Source organism: Calonectris borealis, chromosome 38 (genome assembly GCF_964195595.1).
Source record: "Calonectris borealis chromosome 38, bCalBor7.hap1.2, whole genome shotgun sequence".
Classification (NCBI taxonomy): Eukaryota; Metazoa; Chordata; class Aves; order Procellariiformes; family Procellariidae; genus Calonectris; species Calonectris borealis.
This window is the reverse complement of record NC_134349.1, coordinates 108,155-127,689: the sequence shown is the minus strand read 5'-3', so window position 1 is coordinate 127,689 and position 19,535 is coordinate 108,155. Positions and strand designations below refer to the sequence as shown.

At 54.3% G+C, this 19,535-nt stretch overlaps 2 gene segments (V, D, J or C); both read right to left on the bottom strand.

Moving 5' to 3' along the window:
- LOC142074572 (Ig gamma-3 chain C region-like) overlaps window positions 1-19,535 on the bottom strand; it is a 77,410-nt gene that overhangs the window by 43,293 nt on the left and 14,582 nt on the right.
- LOC142074568 (Ig mu chain C region-like) lies at window positions 4,451-16,183 on the bottom strand. The segment is given in 7 exon segments: window positions 4,451-4,615; window positions 6,156-6,280; window positions 8,635-8,967; window positions 12,114-12,443; window positions 13,938-14,252; window positions 15,689-16,000; window positions 16,180-16,183. Coding segments are annotated over 7 exon segments (1,428 nt in total).

The window sequence follows — 19,535 nt, the reverse complement described above, 5'->3', positions numbered from 1 at the left end:
CATGGCCAAGCAACGTGACCCAAGGGTGGGCAAGGTGACCCATGGCCAAGCAACGTGACCCACGGCCGAGCAATGCGACCCACGGCCGAGCAACGCGACCCACGGCCGAGCAACGCAACCAAAGGATGGGCAAGGTGACCCACGGCCAAGCAACGCGACCCACGGCCAAGCAATGCGACCCAAGGGTGGGCAAGGTGACCCACGGCCAAGCAACGTGACCCACGGCCGAGCAACGTGACCCAAGGATGGGCAAGGTGACCCACGGCCGAGCAACGCGACCCACGGCCGAGCAACGCGACCCACGGCCGAGCAGCCACCGCTTACCTCGATGAAGCCGCCGCAGCCGCTGTAGACCACCAGGAGGAGGAAGAACACCCCGAAGGTGGAGATGATGATCCAGGCCCTACCGTCCTCCGCCGGCTCGAGGTCATCGCCGTCGTCCAATGAGCCGCAAGGAACGAAGTACAGCCCGGCGCGGTCCAAGGAGCACCGCTGAGCTTCGTGGTCGCCTCGTCAGCCGGCCCTTCGTTAGCGCTCGGCCACCTCCGGCGCTGCGAAGTCCTTCACGAGGCAGAAGAGGGTGAAGTCGCGGCCGGCGCAAGCCTCGGCGGGTGACGACGCCAGGACTCGGTGGCTTCAAGGGACCTGCGGGAAGACCGAGCGCCGCCGCTGGCGCAGGGGACCTTCCATTGGTCAGCCCGTTGCACGGCGTCGCAAGGCTCGCCGCGGCATCGCAACTCTCGCCGCGGCATCGCGACTCTCGCCGCGGCATCGCAACTCTCGCCGCGGCATCGCGACTCTCGCCGCGGCGGTGCGAGGCTCGACGCCGCGTCGCGAGGCTCACCGTGGCGGCGCGAGGCTTTTTTTTGCGGCGCCGCAAGGCTTTTTGTCGCGGCGCAATGCGTTTCTGCAGCCTTTCGAGGCTCGTTGCGGCGTTGCAAGGCTTTTTGCGGCTTGGCGAAGCCTTTTTTTTTTTTTTTCTCCGGCAGCGGGGCAAGACGCGTTGCGGCGTGGCAAGGCTTTCTCGGAGCGTTGCAACCTCCTTGCGGCATTGCAAGGCTTTTTGCGGTGTTGCAAGTGCTTTTTGCCGCATTGCAAGGCCTTTTGCAGACGTGCAAGTATTTTGGGCCACGTTGCAAAGCATTTTTGCAGCGTTGCAACCTTCTTGTGGCATTGCGAGGCTTTTCGTGGCGCGGTAAATCGCATTTTTAAGGCGTTGCAAGGCTTTTTGCCGCATTGCAAGGCTTTTTTGCAGTGTTGCAAGGCTTTTTGCAGCGTTGCAAGGCTTTTTTGCAGCGTTGCAAGGCTTTTTTGCAGCATTGCAACCTCCTTGTTTCATTGCAAGGCTTTTCGTGGCGATGCAAACCATGTTTTTTACGGCATTGCAAGACTTTTTGCAGCCTTGCAAGGCTTTTTGCAGCTTTCCAAGGCTTTTTTGATGCCTTGCAACCTCCTTGATGCATTGCAAGGCTTTTCGTGGTGCCGTAAATCGCATTTTTAAGGCGTTGCAAGGCTTTTTTGCCGCATTGCAAGGCTTTTTTGCCACGTTGCAAAGCTTTTTCGCAGCATTGCAAGGCTTTTTTGCAGCGTTGCAAGGTTTTTTTGATGCCTTGCAACCTCCTTGCGGCATTGCAAGGCTTTTCATGGCGTGGTAAATCGCATTTTTAAGGCGTTGCAAGGCTTTTTGCGGTGTTGCAAGGCTTTTTTGATGCATTGCAACCTCCTTGCGGCATTGCAAGGCTTTTCGTGGCGCCGTAAATCGCATTTTTAAGGCGTTGCAAGGCTTTCTTGCCGCGTTGCAAGGCTTTTTGCAGCCACGCCCGTATTTTTGCTGCATTACAAAGCTTTTCTGCAGCATTGCAAGGCTTTTTTTGTAGCGTTGCCCCCCTGGTAGACCCTCCACCACCACCACCACCACCACCACCACCACCACCACCAGCTCCTCACCCATCCTCCGGCTGATCTCCAGCTGCGTCATCTCCGCCCCGCTGGGACGCGTCTTCACCGCTTGGGGGGCCGCCGGTCGGTCCCCCCCCACCCCCCAATTCATGGTGGCGTTGGCCAAGGGGGTGGTGCAGGTCAAGTTGGCCGCCCGCTGTAGGAAGAGGTCGTGGGAAGAAGGTGGAGACCTGGGATAACCTGGAGCACGAAGGGTTTGGGGGGTGATGGCAAGGTGAACCCCCTGCTCCCGACCCCCAAAACCAGCTTGAAATGGGTTGGGGAGGGGAGAGGCAGGAGGTAAACCAAGGGGTGGAGCTCACCGTGGTGGGATGAGGACTTCTCCTGCGGCTCGGGTTGGGGGGGCCACCTTGGGGGAACCTGCAAAAGGGGGGTGCGATGAGTGACTGGAACAGCAACTGGGTGGTGGTGGTGGGCTTGGCAAGGGGGTCCCCAACCCGTGGGAGATGCCAACCCATGCGAGACAAGAGCAGCACCCCAAAACACCATCAAGAGGGGTTTGGTTGCCCCCCCAAGAAGAAATGAGGTGGTTGATGGGCTTGGGAAGGAGAACCCAACCTCATTGGTGGTGGAAACCCAACCTGTTGGAGATGCCAACCCATGTAGGACAAGAGCAGCACCCCAAAACACCATCAAGAGGGGTTTGGTTGCCCCACCCACGAAGAAATGAGGTGGTTGATGGGCTTGGGAAGGAGAACCCAACCTCATTGGTGGTGGAAACCCAACCTGTTGGAGATGCCAACCCACGTAGGACAAGAGCAGCACCCCAAAATCAAGCCAACACCAGCAAGTCATGCACCGGGGCGGGGGGTTCATGGTGAGCGTCTCCTCCATACCACCTCCTCCACCTCATTTCACCCCAAAAAAGGCGCGGCCTTCCTTACCGGCATCTTCGGTGACGCGTGAGGGTTGCTCCAGGAGCGCCCACCCCACTGCAGCCCCCCCAAAACATCTCCCAGGAGCACCCGCCCCATTGCAACCCCCCCAAAACACCTCCCAGGAGCACCCGCCCCACCGCAGCCCCCCCAAAACATCTCCCAGGAGCACCCACCCCATTGCAGCCCCCCCAAAACACCTTCCAGGAGCACCCACCCCACTGCAGCCCCCCCAAAACATCTCCCAGGAGCACCCACCCCATTGCAGCCCCCCCAAAACATCTCCCAGGAGCACCCACCCCACTGCAACCCCCCCAAAACATCTCCCAGGAGCACCCGCCCCACCGCAGCCCCCCCAAAACATCTCCCAGGAGCACCCACCCCATTACAACCCCCCCAAAACATCTCCCAGGAGCACCCGCCCCACCGCAGCCCCCCCAAAACATCTCCCAGGAGCACCCACCCCACCACAGCCCCCCCAAAACATCTCCCAGGAGCACCCACCCCATTACAACCCCCCCAAAATACCTCCCAGGAGCACCCGCCCCATTGCAGCCCCCCCAAAACACCTCCCAGGAACACCCACCCCACCGCAGCCCCCCCAAAACACATCCCAGGAGCACCCACCCCATTGCAACCCCCCCAAAACATCTCCCAGGAGCACCCACCCCACTGCAACCCCCCCAAAACATCTCCCAGGAGCACCCACCCCACTGCAACCCCCCCAAAACATCTCCCAGGAGCACCCGCCCCACCGCAGCCCCCCCAAAACATCTCCCAGGAGCACCCGCCCCACCGCAACCCCCCCAAAACATCTCCCAGGAGCACCCGCCCCACCGCAGCCCCCCCAAAACATCTCCCAGGAGCACCCGCCCCATTACAACCCCCCCAAAACATCTCCCAGGAGCACCCGCCCCACCGCAGCCCCCCCAAAACATCTCCCAGGAGCACCCACCCCACCACAGCCCCCCCAAAACATCTCCCAGGAGCACCCACCCCATTACAACCCCCCCAAAATACCTCCCAGGAGCACCCGCCCCATTGCAGCCCCCCCAAAACACCTCCCAGGAACACCCACCCCACCGCAGCCCCCCCAAAACACATCCCAGGAGCACCCACCCCATTGCAACCCCCCCAAAACACCTCCCAGGAGCACCTGCCCCATTGCAGCCCCCCCAAAACACCTCCCAGGAGCACCCACCCCATTGCAACCCCCCCAAAACACCTCCCAGGAGCACCCGCCCCACCGCAACCCCCCCAAAACATCTCCCAGGAGCACCCGCCCCACCGCAACCCCCCCAAAACATCTCTAGGAGCACCCGCCCCACCGCAATCCCCCCCCAAACGACTCCCAGGTGCACCCACCCCACCACAGCCCCCCCAAATGACTCCCAGGAGCACCCACCCCACTGCAGCCCCCCCTCAAAATGTGACCCCAACGCGATACCCACCCAAATGCACCCCAAAAATCTTTCCTCCCCCTACCTAACCCCGCCGCGCCCCCCCCCCCCATAAAAGTGGGTGCTGGGCTTGCACCCCTCCAGCGGTGCAAAATGGGGGTTCCCCCCGTCTTGCGTTGCGTAACCGGAGAGCAAATCCCGTGGAAAATGGGGGAAAAATCGGAAAATTTTATTTTCAGGATGGAGAATATTTACAAGGGGGGAGGGGAGGAACACAAGTGGGGTCAGAGAATCCCGAAAAATTCCGGCAATATCCGGCAGCGGAGGGGATAGGGCGGTGGTTTCGGGCGGAGAAATGCGTCGGGAGCTGGGTCATTTCACCTGGGATGGGCGGAAAAAGGGGGAATTAATTCGTTATTTGGGTAATTAGGGGCGATGGGAGGTTGCGGCGGCGCCTCCCCAGCCGCTCGCGGAGGGAGGGTGCGTCAAATCCTGCGTCAAAGCCGGATCCGAGCAAAAAAATCCCGTTAAGGGGCAGGATTGATGGAAAAAATTCCACGGATGGGGAAAAAAATAGATCGTTTTGGCAAGGTTGGGGGAAAAAATAGGGATTTTAGTGAAAATGGGGGGGGTTTAGGGATTTTAGCAAAAATGGTGGGAAAATAGGGATTTTTTGGAAGGAAGGGGAGAAACCCGGGGATTTTTGCAAGGATTGGGGGAAAAGTAATGATTTTTTGTGAGGATGGGGGGGGGAAAAGGGATTTTTTGCGAGGATGGGGTGGAAAAAAATGGATTTTTTGAGGATTGGGGAAAAATAGGGATTTTTTCCGAAGGAAGGGGAGAAAAATAGGGATTTTAGCAAAACTGGTGGGAATAAATAGGGATTTTTGCAAGGATGGGGGAAAAATAGGGATTTTTCGCAAGGATGGGGGAAAATAGGGATTTTTTGCCAGTATATGGGGGAAAATAGGGATTTTTTGTCAAAAATGGGGAAAAATAGGAGTTTTTGGCAAGGTCAGGGGGAAAAGTAGGGATTTTTCCAAGGATGGGGGGAAAACTAGGGATTTTTGGAAGGATGGGGGGGAAAAAAGGGATTTTTTGTGAGGATGGATTAAAAATATGGATTTTTTTCCAAGGATGGGGGGAAAAATAGGGATTTTTTGGAAGGAAGGGGAGAAAAATTGGGATTTTAGCAAAATTAGTAGGAATAAGTAGGGATTTTAGCAAAATTGGTGGGAATAAATAGGGAATTTTGCAAGGATGGGGAAAAATTAGGGATTTTTGGCAAGGATGGGGGGGAAATAGGGATATTTTGCAAGGATATGGGGGAAAAATAGGGATATTTTGCAAGGATATGCGGGAAAAATAGAGATTTTTTGTCAAGTATGGGGAAAAACAGGAGTTTTCAGCAAGGACAGGGGAAAAAGTAGGGATTTTTCCAAGGATGGGGGGGAAAATAGGGATTTTTGGCAAGGAGGGGAGGAAAATTAGGGATTTTTAGAAAGGATGGAGAGAAAGAAAGTAGGGATTTTTGGAAGGATGGGGGGAAAAAAGGGATTTTGGGCCAGGATAGAGGTAAAAAAGTGGGGATTTTTGGAAGAACAGGAGGAAAAAAAGGGATTTTTGGCAAGGATAGGTTAAAAATACGGATTTTTTTTTTTTTTTTCCCAAGGATGGGGGGAAAATAGGGATGGGGGGGAGATAGAGATGGAGGGGAAAATAGGGATGGGAGGGAAAATAGGGATGGGGGGGAAAATAGGGATGGGGGGGAAAACAGGGATTTTGGGAAAGGATGAGGGGGAAAATAGGGTTTTTTTTTCCAAGGATGGGGCGGAAAAAAAAATAGGGAATTTTTGCAAATGGGAGGGAAAAAAAAAAAAATAGGGATTTTGGGGAAGGAAGGGTTATGGAAGCCCCGTACCTTGATCAAGGTGACCGTGGCGCTGTAGAAGAGGCTGAGGATGAAGAGGACGATGAAGGTCGAGGCCGTCGCCCAGAGGTTGTTGAGGTCTTCCTCCTCCGCCTCCGTGAAGCCATCGAGGAAGGCTTTGGGGGGGGGGGGGAGAAGAGGGGAGGGGGGGGTTAGCACCGTCACCCGGCCGAGGGGAGCACCCTGGGGTGCAGCACCCCGGGGTGCAAAGGGAGGGGAGGTGGGACACCCGTTTTGGGTTGATTTGGGGGTATTTTGGCTGTGCACGAGGCTGGGAAGGGTTTTTGGGGTGCGGAGGTAACCGGGGGTGTGTGTGGGGGGGGCGCTGCATTCGGGGGCTGGAGGCTGCTTAGCAAGCACGGGGCGGGGGGGGGTGTCAGGGTGAGCGCACCCCAAAATCCGGGTGCACTCCAAAATCTGGGGTGCACAGCCCAAAATCCGGGGTTCGCACCCCAAAATCGGGGGTTTGTAACCCAAGATCGGGGGCGCACACCCCAAAATCTGGGTTGTGTACCCCCAAATCAGGGTGCGTACCCCAAAATCCAGGGGCATGCACCCCAAAATCTGGGATTCGCACCCCAAAAATCTGGGATGCGCACCCCAAAAATCCAGGGTGCGCTCCCCAAAATCTGGGGTTAATAACCCAAAATCTAGGGCGCGCACCCCGAAATCTGGGGTTTGCACCCCGAAATCTGGGGTTTGTACCCCAAAATCTGGGCTTTGTACCCCAAAACCTGGGGTGCACAGCCCAAAATCCGGGGTGCGCACCCCAAAATCTGGGCTTCGCACCCCAAAATTGGGGTGTGCACCCCAAAAGCATGGGGTCAGCCCCGTTGCACGCAGCTGGCCCCCCCCTCCCCTTGCAGCGGGGGTCCCCCCAATTTCTCGGCCTCTGCGCCTTCTGCCCCTAAATCGGCGTTTTTAGGCCCAAAACCTTGGCAGGTTCTCACCCTGCTGTGCAAATTTTGCAGGATTTTTTGGGGGGGGGGGGGGGGGAAGGGTGCAGCTGCAGCCGCTTGCAAGGGGAGGGTGCAACCGATGCTGCGAGGGGACGCTGCAGCAAAGGACGGCGCATGCAAGAGGAGGCCGCATGTTATTGTGCACGAGGGCGCTGCATGCATGAGGGCGCCGCATGTTATTGCGCAAGACGACAGCGCATGCAAGACGACAGCGCCTGCAAGACGACGCAGGAAGAGGACAGCGCATGGGATTGTGCAAGAGGAAGCTGCATGCGAGGGGATGCAGCAAGAAGACGGTGCAAATAACACTGCAAGAAGAGAGCGCATGCAAGAAGAGCGCGCATGCAAGAAGAGAGCGCATGTTACTGTGCAAGAGGGCGCTGCATGCAAGAGGGCGCTGCACGTTATTGTGCAAGGCGACAGCGCCTGCAAGACGACGCAGTAAGAGGACAGCGCATGTTATTGTGCAAGAGGAAGCTGCGTGCAAGGGGATGCAGCAAGGGGGCCGGCGCAAGAGGGCCGGGCATGCAAGGGGACGCTGCAAATGAGGGTGCAAGGGGGTGCGGCGAGAGGACGCTGCAAAGGAGGTTGCAGGGGATGCAGGAAGAGGATGACGCAGCGAAGGCAGGTGCGGGGGGGGGGGTTGCAGCAAGGGATGGTGCAGAGGAGGCAGCTGCAAAGGATGCAGCGAGAAGACGCAGCAGGAGGAGGGACGCAAGAGGAGCAGCAAGACGCCGCCGGGCAGGGTGCTGCAAAGGAGGCTGCAGCAGGAAGACGCAAGAGGGGGACGCTCGCAAGAGGATGCGGCAAGAGGCGGACGCTGCAAGCGATGCAGCAAGAGGACGCAAGAGGCGGAGGCAGCAAGGGGACGCTTGCAGGAGGGGGACGCAGCAAGCGATGCAGCGAGGGGCGGGGGGGACGCTTGCAAGAGGCTGCAGCAAGGGAATGCAGCAGCAGGACGCAAGAGGCGGACGCTGCAAGCGATGCAGCACGGCGGGATGCGACACCGCCCAGCCCCCAAGCCCCAAGAAGCCGCCCCTCCCCCTTAAATCTCCTCCCCCCCCCCTCCTAAATTTAAAAAAAAAAAAGCCCCCAGAAAAGTTGCGAGCCCGGGAATGCAGCGCCGAAACTCCCCCTCCCCTCCTCACGCAACCCCCCTCCCCCCTCCTCCCCCTCCCCCCCCCCAACGCAAAGATGGGGCGCGGCGGCGCTTCTTTTCCGTGAAAAAAAACTCGATTTTATTGCTTTGGGGGTGGTTTTTTTTTTTTTTTTTTTTTGGGGGGGGTTGGTTTTGCCTTTTTTTGTTTGTTTGTTTTGGGGGGGGGGTTTTTTTGCGGCTTTCTCGAGGTTTCCAGAAATTTCTCCGTGTGCAAACAAAAAAACAACCAAAAAACCCACAAAAAACCCCCAAAAACGTGGCCAAAAAAAAAAAAAAAAAAGGGGAAAATTTTAGTAGCAGGCGCCGGCGGCGTCGGAGAGGACCAGGGAGACGTTGACGGAGGTGGGTTTACCCGAAGCTTTATCCACCGATTTCTGCGCCACTTGCAAGGGGATTTGCTCGTGGCCGACCAAGCACGTGAAAACGTTGCCGGCTCCCCAATCCTCCCCGCTGACCGTCAAGGAGCTATAGGTTAAATAGGAGGCGGGGGCTTGCGATTCGGCGACGGGCGGCATGGTGATGTAATCGGCGGCGGGTAACGGTTCGCCGTTTCGGAGCCAGCGGATGAAAAGATCCGGGGGGTTGAAACCTTTCACCAAGCAGGTGAGGGTGGCGGTTTCGTGCAGGGAAAGTTGTTCGGAGGGAGGGGAGAAGACGTAGATGGAGGGGGCTTTGGCGTCGCGGCCTGCAAGGGAGAGGAGGGGGGGAGGGGGGGGGGAGAGAGAGAAGGGGGTTTGAATCCTCGGAGTTTGCAAAAGAAACGGTGCCGTTGCGTTTCCCCGGTTTTGCAAAAGAAACGGTGCGATCGCATCCCTTGGGTTTGCAAAAGAAACGGTGCGATTGCATTTCCCCAATTTTGCAAAAGAAACGGTGCGATTGCATCCCTTCGGTTTGCAAAAGAAACGGTGCGATCGATTTCCCTGACCTGGAGTTTGCAAAAGAAATGCTGCGATCGCATCCCTTGGGTTTGCAAAAGAAACGGTGCCATTGCATTTCCCCAATTTTGCAAAAGAAACGGTGCGATTGCATCCCTTCGGTTTGCAAAAGAAATGCTGCGATCGCATCCCTCGATTTCGCAAAAGAAATGGTGTGATTGCATCCCTCGATTTTGCAAAATAAATGGTGCGATCGCATTTCCCAGATTTGGAGTTTGCAAAAGAAACGCTGCAATCGCATCCCTCGATTTCGCAAAAGAAGCGGTGCGATTGCATCCCTTCGGTTTGCAAAAGAAACGGTGCGATTGCATTTCCCCAATTTTGCAAAAGAAACGCTGCGATTGCATCCCTTCGGTTTGCAAAAGAAACGGTGCGATCGCATTTCCCTGACCTGGAGTTTGCAAAAGAAACGCTGCAATCGCATCCCTCGATTTCGCAAAAGAAGCGGTGCGATTGCATCTCCCCGACCTTGATTTTGCAAAAGAAACGCTGCGATTGCAGCTTCCTTCCCTTCATTTTGCAAAAGAAACGGTGCAATTACATCCCTCGATTTTGCAAAAGAAATGGTGCGATTGCATCCCTTCGGTTTGCAAAAGAAACGGTGCAATTGCATTTCCCCGATTTGGGGTTTGCAAAAGAAACGGTGCGATCGCGTTTCCCTGACCTGGAGTTTGCAAAAGAAACGCTGCGATTGCATCCCTCGATTTCGCAAAAGAAATGGTGTGATTGCATCCCTCGATTTTGCAAAATAAATGGTGCGATCGCATTTCCCCGATTTGGAGTTTGCAAAAGAAACGCTGCGATCGCATCCCTCGATTTCGCAAAAGAAGCGGTGCGATTGCATCCCTTCGGTTTGCAAAAGAAACGGTGCAATTGCATTTCCCCGATTTGGGGTTTGCAAAAGAAACGGTGCGATCGCGTTTCCCTGACCTGGAGTTTGCAAAAGAAACGCTGCGATTGCATCCCTCGATTTCGCAAAAGAAATGGTGTGATTGCATCCCTCGATTTTGCAAAATAAATGGTGCGATCGCATTTCCCCGATTTGGAGTTTGCAAAAGAAACGCTGCGATCGCATCCCTCGATTTCGCAAAAGAAGCGGTGCGATTGCATCCCTTCGGTTTGCAAAAGAAACGGTGCGATTGCATTTCCCCAATTTTGCAAAAGAAACGCTGCGATTGCATCCCTTCGGTTTGCAAAAGAAACGGTGCGATCGCATTTCCCTGACCTGGAGTTTGCAAAAGAAACGCTGCGATCGCATCCCTCGATTTCGCAAAAGAAATGGTGCGATTGCATTTCCCAGATTTGGAGTTTGCAAGAGAAACGCTGCGATCGCATCCCTCGATTTCGCAAAAGAAGCGGTGCGATTGCATCTCCCCGACCTTGATTTTGCAAAAGAAACGCTGCGATTGCAGCTTCCTTCCCTTCATTTTGCAAAAGAAACGGTGCAATTACATCCCTCGATTTTGCAAAAGAAACGGTGCGATTGCATCCCTCAATTTTGCAAAAGAAACGGTGCAACTGCATTTCCCCGACCTTGGGTTTGCAAAAGAAACGGTGCGATCGCATCCCTTGCATTTGCAAAAGAAACGCTGCGATTGCATTTCCTCGATTTTGCAAAATAAACAGTGCGATTGCATCCCTTGGGTTTGCAAAAGAAACGGTGCGATCGCATTTCCCTGACCTGGAGTTTGCAAAAGAAACGCTGCGATCGCATCCCTTGGGTTTGCAAAAGAAACGCTGCGATTGCATCTCCCCGACCTTGGGTTTGCAAAAGAAACGCTGCGATTGCAGCCTCCTTTCCCCAGATTTGCAAAAAAAGGCGATGCAATCGCATCCGTTTTCCCCCAAATTGCAAAAAAAGGCGATGCAACTGCATCCGTTTCCCCCAGATTTGCAAACAAAGGCGATGCAATTGCTCCCTGGTCTTGCAAAATTATATGGTGATGCAATCGCACCCGTTTTCCCCAGATTTGCAAAAAAAAGGCGCTGCGATCGCTCCCTGGTCTTGCAAAATTAAACGGCGATGCAATCGCACCCGTTTTCCCCCAAATTGCAAAAAAAAGCCGTGCAACTGCCCCCGTTTCCCCCAGATTTGCAAAAAAAAGGCGATGCAATTGCACCCTGGTTTTGCAAAATTAAATAGTGATGCAATCGCACCCGTTTCCCCCAGATTCGCAAAAAAAGGCGATGCAATCGCATCACTTTCCCCCAGATTTGCAAAAAAAGGCGATGCAATTGCATCAATTTCCCCCAGATTTGCAAAAAAGAGGTGATGCAACTGCTCCCTGGTTTTGCAAAATTAAACAGTGATGCAATCGCACCCGTTTCCCCCAGATTCGCAAAAAAAGGCGATGCAATCGCATCACTTTCCCCCAGATTTGCAAAAAAAAGGCCATGCAATTGCGCCCCGGTCTTGCAAAATTAAACGGCGATGCAACTGCACCCGTTTTCCCCAGATTTGCAAAAAAAGGTGATGCAATTGCTCCCGGATCTTGCAAAATTAAATAGTGATGCAATCGCACCCCTTTTCTCCAGATTTGCAAAAAAAAGTGATGCAACTGCCCCCGTTTCCCCCAGATTTGCAAAAAAGAGGCGATGCAATCGCATCAGTTTCCCCCAGATTTGCAAAAAAAAGGCGATGCAATTGCGCCCCGGTTTTGCAAAATTAAATAGTGATGCAATCGCACCCGTTTTCCCCAGATTTGCAAAAAAAGGCGATGCAATTGCATCAATTTCCCCCAGATTTGCAAAAAAAAGGCCATGCAATTGCGCCCCGGTCTTGCAAAATTAAACGGCGATGCAATCGCACCCGTTTTCCCCCAAATTGCAAAAAAAAGCCATGCAACTGCCCCCGTTTCCCCCAGATTTGCCCCCCCCCGCCCCGCCCCGCCCTTACCGTTGTTCTTCTGCAAGGTGGCCTCGGCGGGGAAGAGGAGCTCGGGGTGGCTGACCTTGCAGGTGTAGACCTCCCCCTTCTCCCACTCGTCGGCGCAGACGTTGGCCACCCCGGCGACGGCGAAGAGGCCGTTGGGTTGCAAGACGTGAGGCGCCATCTTGACTTCTAAGTTCTCGCCCGTCTCCTTCCGCCAGGAGATGACCAAACCTTCCACGCTGGGGAGGTTGAGGACCTTACACGTCAACTTGGCGACTTTCTCTTGGAAAATCTCGGCGAAAAGCGGTTGGATGACCCGGATGGTGATTTCTTCCGTGTTTTCCGGCCGATCGTCTGGGGAAAAAAAAAAAACGGGGAAAATAAAGAAAAATTGGAGGAAAAACCCCCAAAAAACGGGGAAAATAAAGAAAAATGGGAGGAAAAAACCAAAAAAACGGGGAAAATAAAGAAAAATTGGAGGAAAAAACCAAAAAAACGGGGGAAATAAAGAAAAATTGGAGGGAAAAACCAAAAAAATGGGGGAAATAAAGAAAAATTGGAGGAAAAAAACCAAAAAACCGAGGAAAATAAAGAAAGATCGGAGGAAAAAACCAAAAAAACAGGGAAAATAAAGAAAAATTGGAGGAAAAAACCAAAAAAACGGGGAAAATAAAGAAAAATTGGAGGAAAAAACCAAAAAAACGGGGAAAATAAAGAAAAATTGGAGGAAAAAACCAAAAAAACGGGGAAAATAAAGAAAAATGGGAGGAAAAAACCAAAAAAACGGGGGAAATAAAGAAAAATGGGAGGAAAAAACCCCAAAAAACGGGGGAAATAAAGAAAAATTGGAGGAAAAAAACCAAAAAAACGGGGGAAATAAAGAAAAATGGGAGGAAAAAACCAAAAAAACGGGGGAAATAAAGAAAAATTGGAGGAAAAAAACCAAAAAAACGGGGAAAATAAAGAAAAATTGGAGGAAAAAAACCAAAAAAACGGGGGAAATAAAGAAAAATTGGAGGAAAAAACCAAAAAAACGGGGAAAATAAAGAAAAATTGGAGGAAAAAACAAAAAAAACAGGGGAAATAAAGAAAAATTGGAGGAAAAAAACAAAAAAACGGGGAAAATAAAGAAAAATCGGAGGAAAAAACCAAAAAAACGGGGGAAATAAAGAAAAATGGGAGGAAAAAACCAAAAAAACGGGGAAAATAAAGAAAAATTGGAGGAAAAAACCAAAAAAACAGCGGAAATAAAGAAAAATTGGAGGGAAAAAACAAAAAAAACGGGGGAAATAAAGAAAAATTGGAGGAAAAACCAAAAAAACGGGGGAAATAAAGAAAAATTGGAGGAAAAAACCAAAAAAATGGGGAAATAAAGAAAAATTGGAGGAAAAAACCAAAAAAACGGGGGAAATAAAGAAAAATTGGAGGAAAAAAACCAAAATAACGGGGGAAATAAAGAAAAATTGGAGGAAAAAACCAAAAAAACGGGGGAAATAAAGAAAAATTGGAGGAAAAAACCAAAAAAACGGGGGAAATAAAGAAAAATGGGAGGAAAAAACCAAAAAAACGGGGGAAATAAAGAAAAATGGGAGGAAAAAACAAAAAAAACGGGGAAAATAAAGAAAAATGGGAGGAAAAAACCAAAAAAACGGGGGAAATAAAGAAAAATGGGAGGAAAAAACCAAAAAAACGGGGGAAATAAAGAAAAATGGGAGGAAAAAACCAAAAAAACGGGGGAAATAAAGAAAAATTGGAGGAAAAAAAACAAAAAAACGGGGGAAATAAAGAAAAATGGGAGGATTCGGGGTGGTCGCCCCCCAAAAAGCCCCGTGGTGGAGCTTCACTTACAACCGCACTCCAGAGCTTTGCTGGTGTTCCTCAACTCCTCGTCCACCCGGCAGGTGTAAACGGTGCCGGCGTCCCATTCGGCTTCGGTAACGACCACGCGGCTGTCGGTGACGTAAGCGTTTTTCCCGACGACGGCTGAATTTTCCGTGGTTACCCCGGTTTGGAGGAGAACCCCGTTTTTCAACCACCGGACGGCGGCGGGCGGTTGCCGGCTCCCGCGGATTTGGCAAAGGACGGTGGAGTTGCGGTAAGGACCCTCGAAGTCTTCGCGGGAGGGGGGGTGGAGGGTGATGACGGGGAGCTGGGGGGCGGAGCCTGGGAGGAGAGGGGGGGAGGGGGGGTGAGCGGGTGGAAACGACACCCCCCACGCCCCCTCCCCGAAATTGTGCCGGGGGGGGGCGGTGGGATGCTCGGGGGGGGGGGGGGGGAGGGGGGAGGATGCGGCGCTGGGATGCGACGGCGGGATGCAGCCGCGGCACTGGGATGTGACACCGGGATGCGACACCGGGATGCAGCCGCAGCACCGAGGATGTGACACCGGGATGCGACACCGGGATACAGCCGCAGCATTGGGATGCAACACCGGGATGCGACACCGGGATGCAACACTGGGATGCAGCCGCAGCACTGGGATGCGACACTGGGATGCGACACCAGGATGCAGCCGCAGCACTGGGATGCGACACCAGGATGCGACACCGGGATGCAGCCGCAGCACTGGGATGCGACACCGGGATGCAGCCGCAGCACCAAGGATGCGACACCGGGATGCGACACCGGGATGCAGCCACAGCACCGAGGATGCGACACTGGGATGCGACACCGGGATGCGGCCACGGCACCGGGATGCAACACCGGGATGCTCAGGGAAGGATGCAGCAGCACTGGGATGCTCGGGGAAGGATGGAGCAGCACTGGGATGCAGCACTGGGATGCTCATGGGAAGGATGCAGCAGCACTGGGATGCAGCACTGGGATGCTCTGGGAAGGATGCAGCAGCACTGGGATGCAGCACTGGGATGCTCTGGGAAGGATGGAGCAGCACTGGGATGCAGCACTGGGATGCTCTGGGAAGGATGCAGCAGCACTGGGATGCTCATGGGAAGGATGGAACAGTACCGGGATGCTCTGGGAAGGATGGAGCAGTACTGGGACGTGCTGGGAAGGATGGAGCAGTACTGGGACGCGCTGGGAAGGATGGAGCAGTACTGGGATGCGCTGGGAAGGATGGAGCAGTACTGGGACGCGCTGGGAAGGATGGAGTAGTACTGGGATGCTCTGGGAAGGATGGAGTAGTACTGGGATGCTCTGGGAAGGATGGAGCAGTACTGGGATGCTCTGGGAAGGATGGAGCAACACCGGGATGTAACACCGGGATGCTCGGGGGAGGACGCAGCTGCAGGATGCAGCACCGGGATGCTCCGGGAAGGATGGAGCAGCACCGGGATGCTCTGGGAAGGATGGAGCAGCACCGGGATGTAACACCGGGATGCTCCGAGAAGCATGGAGCAGCACCGGGATGCTCACAGGAAGTGTGGAGCAGCACCGGGATGCTCCGGGAAGGACGGAGGAGCACCGGGATGCTCACGGGAAGCGTGGAGCAGCACCGGGATGCTCATGGGAAGGATGGAGCAGCACCGGGATGCTCACGGGAAGCATGGAGCAGCACCGGGATGCTCCAGGAAGGACGGAGGAGCACCGGGATGCTCCGGGAAGGACGGAGGAGCACCGGGATGACGGGAGACACTCACCCTCCCCGGGATTGGGCACCTTGCCGACGGGCATTCCCTTGGGATGGATGGCTTGGCAGTAGAAGGGCTGCCGGCTTTTCCCCTCCAGCAAGGGGAGGCTGAGGTGGCTGGTGGCCGCGTAGCGGCCGGCGGCCATGACGGTGGGATAGGCCACCACCCCCTTGGTGAAGCTCCGGTTGCCGTTGTCGTTCCAGCGGAAGGTGAGGTCGTTGGGGAGGAAGCCCACGGCCACGCAGCCCACGGAGTAGAGGTCTTGGGTGGCGGGGGTGGCGCAAGGCACCAGCGGGAAGAGGTCGGGAGCCCGGGGTTTGTCTGGAGGGGGGTGGGAAGAAGAAGAGGTGAGGGAGGGCGAGGAAGGGGGTTGGGGGGAAAAAAAAAAAACACCCCCTGTGCATGGGCAAACCCAACCATTTTGGGGCAAAAGCCACCAATTTTGGGGCAAAATTCACCTGTGCATGGGCAAAAGCCACCCATTTTGGGGCAAAACCCACCCATTTTGGGGCAAAACCCCCTGTGCATGGGCAAACGCCACCCATTTGGGGGCAAAAGCCACCAATTTTGGTACAAAAACCCCTGTGCATGGGCAAAACCCACCAATTTTGGGGCAAAAGCCACCAATTTTGGGGCAAAAAACCCTGTGCATGGGCAAAACCCACCAATTTTGGGGCAAAACCCACCAATTTTGGGGCAAAACCCACCAATTTTGGGGCAAAATTCACCTGTGCATGGGCAAACCCAACCATTTGGGGGCAAAAGCCACCAATTTTGGTGCAAAAAACCCTGTGCATGGGCAAAACCCACCCATTTTGGGGCAAAACCCACCAATTTTGGGGCAAAACCCACCAATTTTGGGGCAAAACCCACCAATTTTGGGGCAAAACCCACCTGTGCATGGGCAAACCCAACCATTTGGGGGCAAAAGCCACCAATTTTGGTGCAAAAAACCCTGTGCATGGGCAAAACCCACCCATTTTGGGGCAAAACCCACCCATTTTGGGGCAAAACCCACCAATTTTGGGGCAAAAGCCACCAATTTTGGGGCAAAAAACCCTGTGCATGGGCAAAAACCACCAATTTTGGAGCAAAGTTCACCTGTGAATGGGCAAAACCCCCTGTGCATGGGCAAACCCCACCCATTTTGGGGCAAAACCCACCCATTTTGGGGCAAAATTCACCTGTGCATGGGCAAACCCCACCCATTTTGGGGCAAAAACCCCTGTGCATGGGCAAAAACCACCAATTTTGGGGCAAAACCCACCAATTTTGGTGCAAAAACCCCTGTGCATGGGCAAAACCCACCAATTTTGGGGCAAAACCCACCCATTTTGGGGCAAAATTCACCTGTGCATGGGCAAAACCCACCCATTTTGGGGCAAAAGCCACCAATTTTGGGGCAAACCCCACCAATTTTGGAGCAAAGTTCACCTGTGAATGGGCAAAACCCCCTGTGCATGGGCAAACCCCACCCATTTTGGGGCAAAAGCCACCAATTTTGGTGCAAAAAACCCTGTGCATGGGCAAAAGCCACCCATTTTGGGGCAAAAGCCACGAATTTTGGTGCAAAACCCCTGTGCATGGGCAAAACCCACCAATTTTGGGGCAAAACCCACCCATTTTGGGGCAAAACCCACCCATTTTGGGGCAAAATTCACCTGTGCATGGGCAAACCCCACCCATTTTGGGGCAAAACCCACCAATTTTGGGGCAAAAAACCCTGTGCATTGGCAAAACCCACCCATTTTGGGGCAAAAGCCACCAATTTTGGAGCAAAGTTCACCTGTGCATGGGCAAAACCCCCTGTGCATGGGCAAACCCCACCCATTTTGGGGCAAAAGCCACGAATTTTGGGGCAAAACCCCCTGTGCATGGGCAAAAGCCACCCATTTTGGGGCAAAACCCACCCATTTTGGGGCAAAACCCCCTGTGCATGGGCAAAACCCACCAATTTTGGGGCAAAACCCACCCATTTTGGGGCAAAACCCACCCATTTTGGGGCAAAATTCACCTGTGCATGGGCAAACCCCACCCATTTTGGGGCAAAACCCACCAATTTTGGGGCAAAAAACCCTGTGCATTGGCAAAACCCACCCATTTTGGGGCAAAAGCCACCAATTTTGGAGCAAAGTTCACCTGTGCATGGGCAAAACCCCCTGTGCATGGGCAAACCCCACCCATTTTGGGGCAAAAGCCACGAATTTTGGGGCAAAACCCCCTGTGCATGGGCAAAAGCCACCCATTTTGGGGCAAAACCCACCCATTTTGGGGCAAAACCCCCTGTGCATGGGCAAAACCCACCCATTTTGGGGCAAAACCCCCCAATTTTGGGGCAACCCCCCCCCATTTTGGTGCAAAACCCCCCTGCGCATGTGCAAAACCCCTCGATTTTGGTGCAAAACCCCCCAATTTTGGTGCAACCCCCCCATCGGAGCAGGTAAATGGCTGCATTTTGGGGGAAAAAGGGGTGAGAGCCCCCCCACAGCCACCCCACGGCCTGTAGTACCAGTAACACCAGTACCAGACCAGTACCAGTTGGTACTGGTACTAGACATCCCTCCCAGTGCCTCATACTGGGCCAGTACTGGCACCCTGCAGCCACCCCACGGCCTGTAGTACCAGTAACACCAGTACCAGACCAGTACCAGTTGGTACTGGTACTAGACACCCCCCCAGTGCCTCATACTGGGCCAGTACGGGCACCCCACAGCCACCCCACAGCCTGTAGTACCAGTACCACCAGTACCAGACCAGTACCAGTTGGTACTGGTACTAGACACCCCCCCCAGTGCCTCATACTGGGCCAGCACCGGCACCCCACAGCTGCTTCTGCAGGACCGGGACCAGTATATACCAGTACTGGACCAGTACCAACACCCTACAGCCACCGCATAGCGACTTCTGCAGGACCAGTACTGGACCAGTACCGGACCAGTACCAGTATGGGACCAGTACCGCACCCCACAGCCACACCATAGCTGCTTCTGTAGGACCAGTACCAACCAGTACCAGTACTGGACCAGTACCAGCACTCTACAGCCACCCCATAGAACCAGTACTGGACCAATACCAGACCAGTAACAGCACGGGACCAGTACCGGCACCCTATAGATACCCTATAGCCAATCCTGCAGGACCAGTGCAGACCACTACGGGACCAGTACTAACTGGTACCAGTACAGGACCAGTACCGGCATCCCACAGCCGCCCTGTAGCTGCTTCTGCAGAACCAGTACCAGACCAGTACCTACTGGGACCAGTACCGGCATCCCACAGCTGCCCTGTAGCTGCTTCTGCAGGACCAGTACCGGACCAGTACCTACTGGGACCAGTACCGGCACCCCACAGCCACCCTGTAGCCGCTTCTGCAGGACCAGTACCGGACCAGTACCTACTGGGACCAGTATGGGCACCCTACAGCCACCCTGTAGCTGCTTCTGCGGGACCAGTGCCCGACCAGTACCTACTGGGACCAGTACGGGACCAGTACCGGCATCCCACAGCCGCCCTGTAGCTGCTTCTGCAGAACCAGTACTTACTGGGACCAGTACCGGCATCCCACAGTCGCCCTGTAGCTGCTTCTGCAGAACCAGTATGCGACCAGTTCCTACTGGGACCAGTACTGGCACCCCACAGCCGCCCTGTAGCTGCTTCTGCAGAACCAGTACGCGACCAGTTCCTACTGGGACCAGTACTGGCACCCCACAGCCGCCCTGTAGCTGCTTCTGCAGAACCAGTACGCGACCAGTTCCTACTGGGACCAGTACCGGCACCCCACAGCCGCCCCGTAGCTGCTTCTGCAGGACCAGTACCAGACCAGTACCTGCTGGGACCAGTACCGGCATCCCACAGC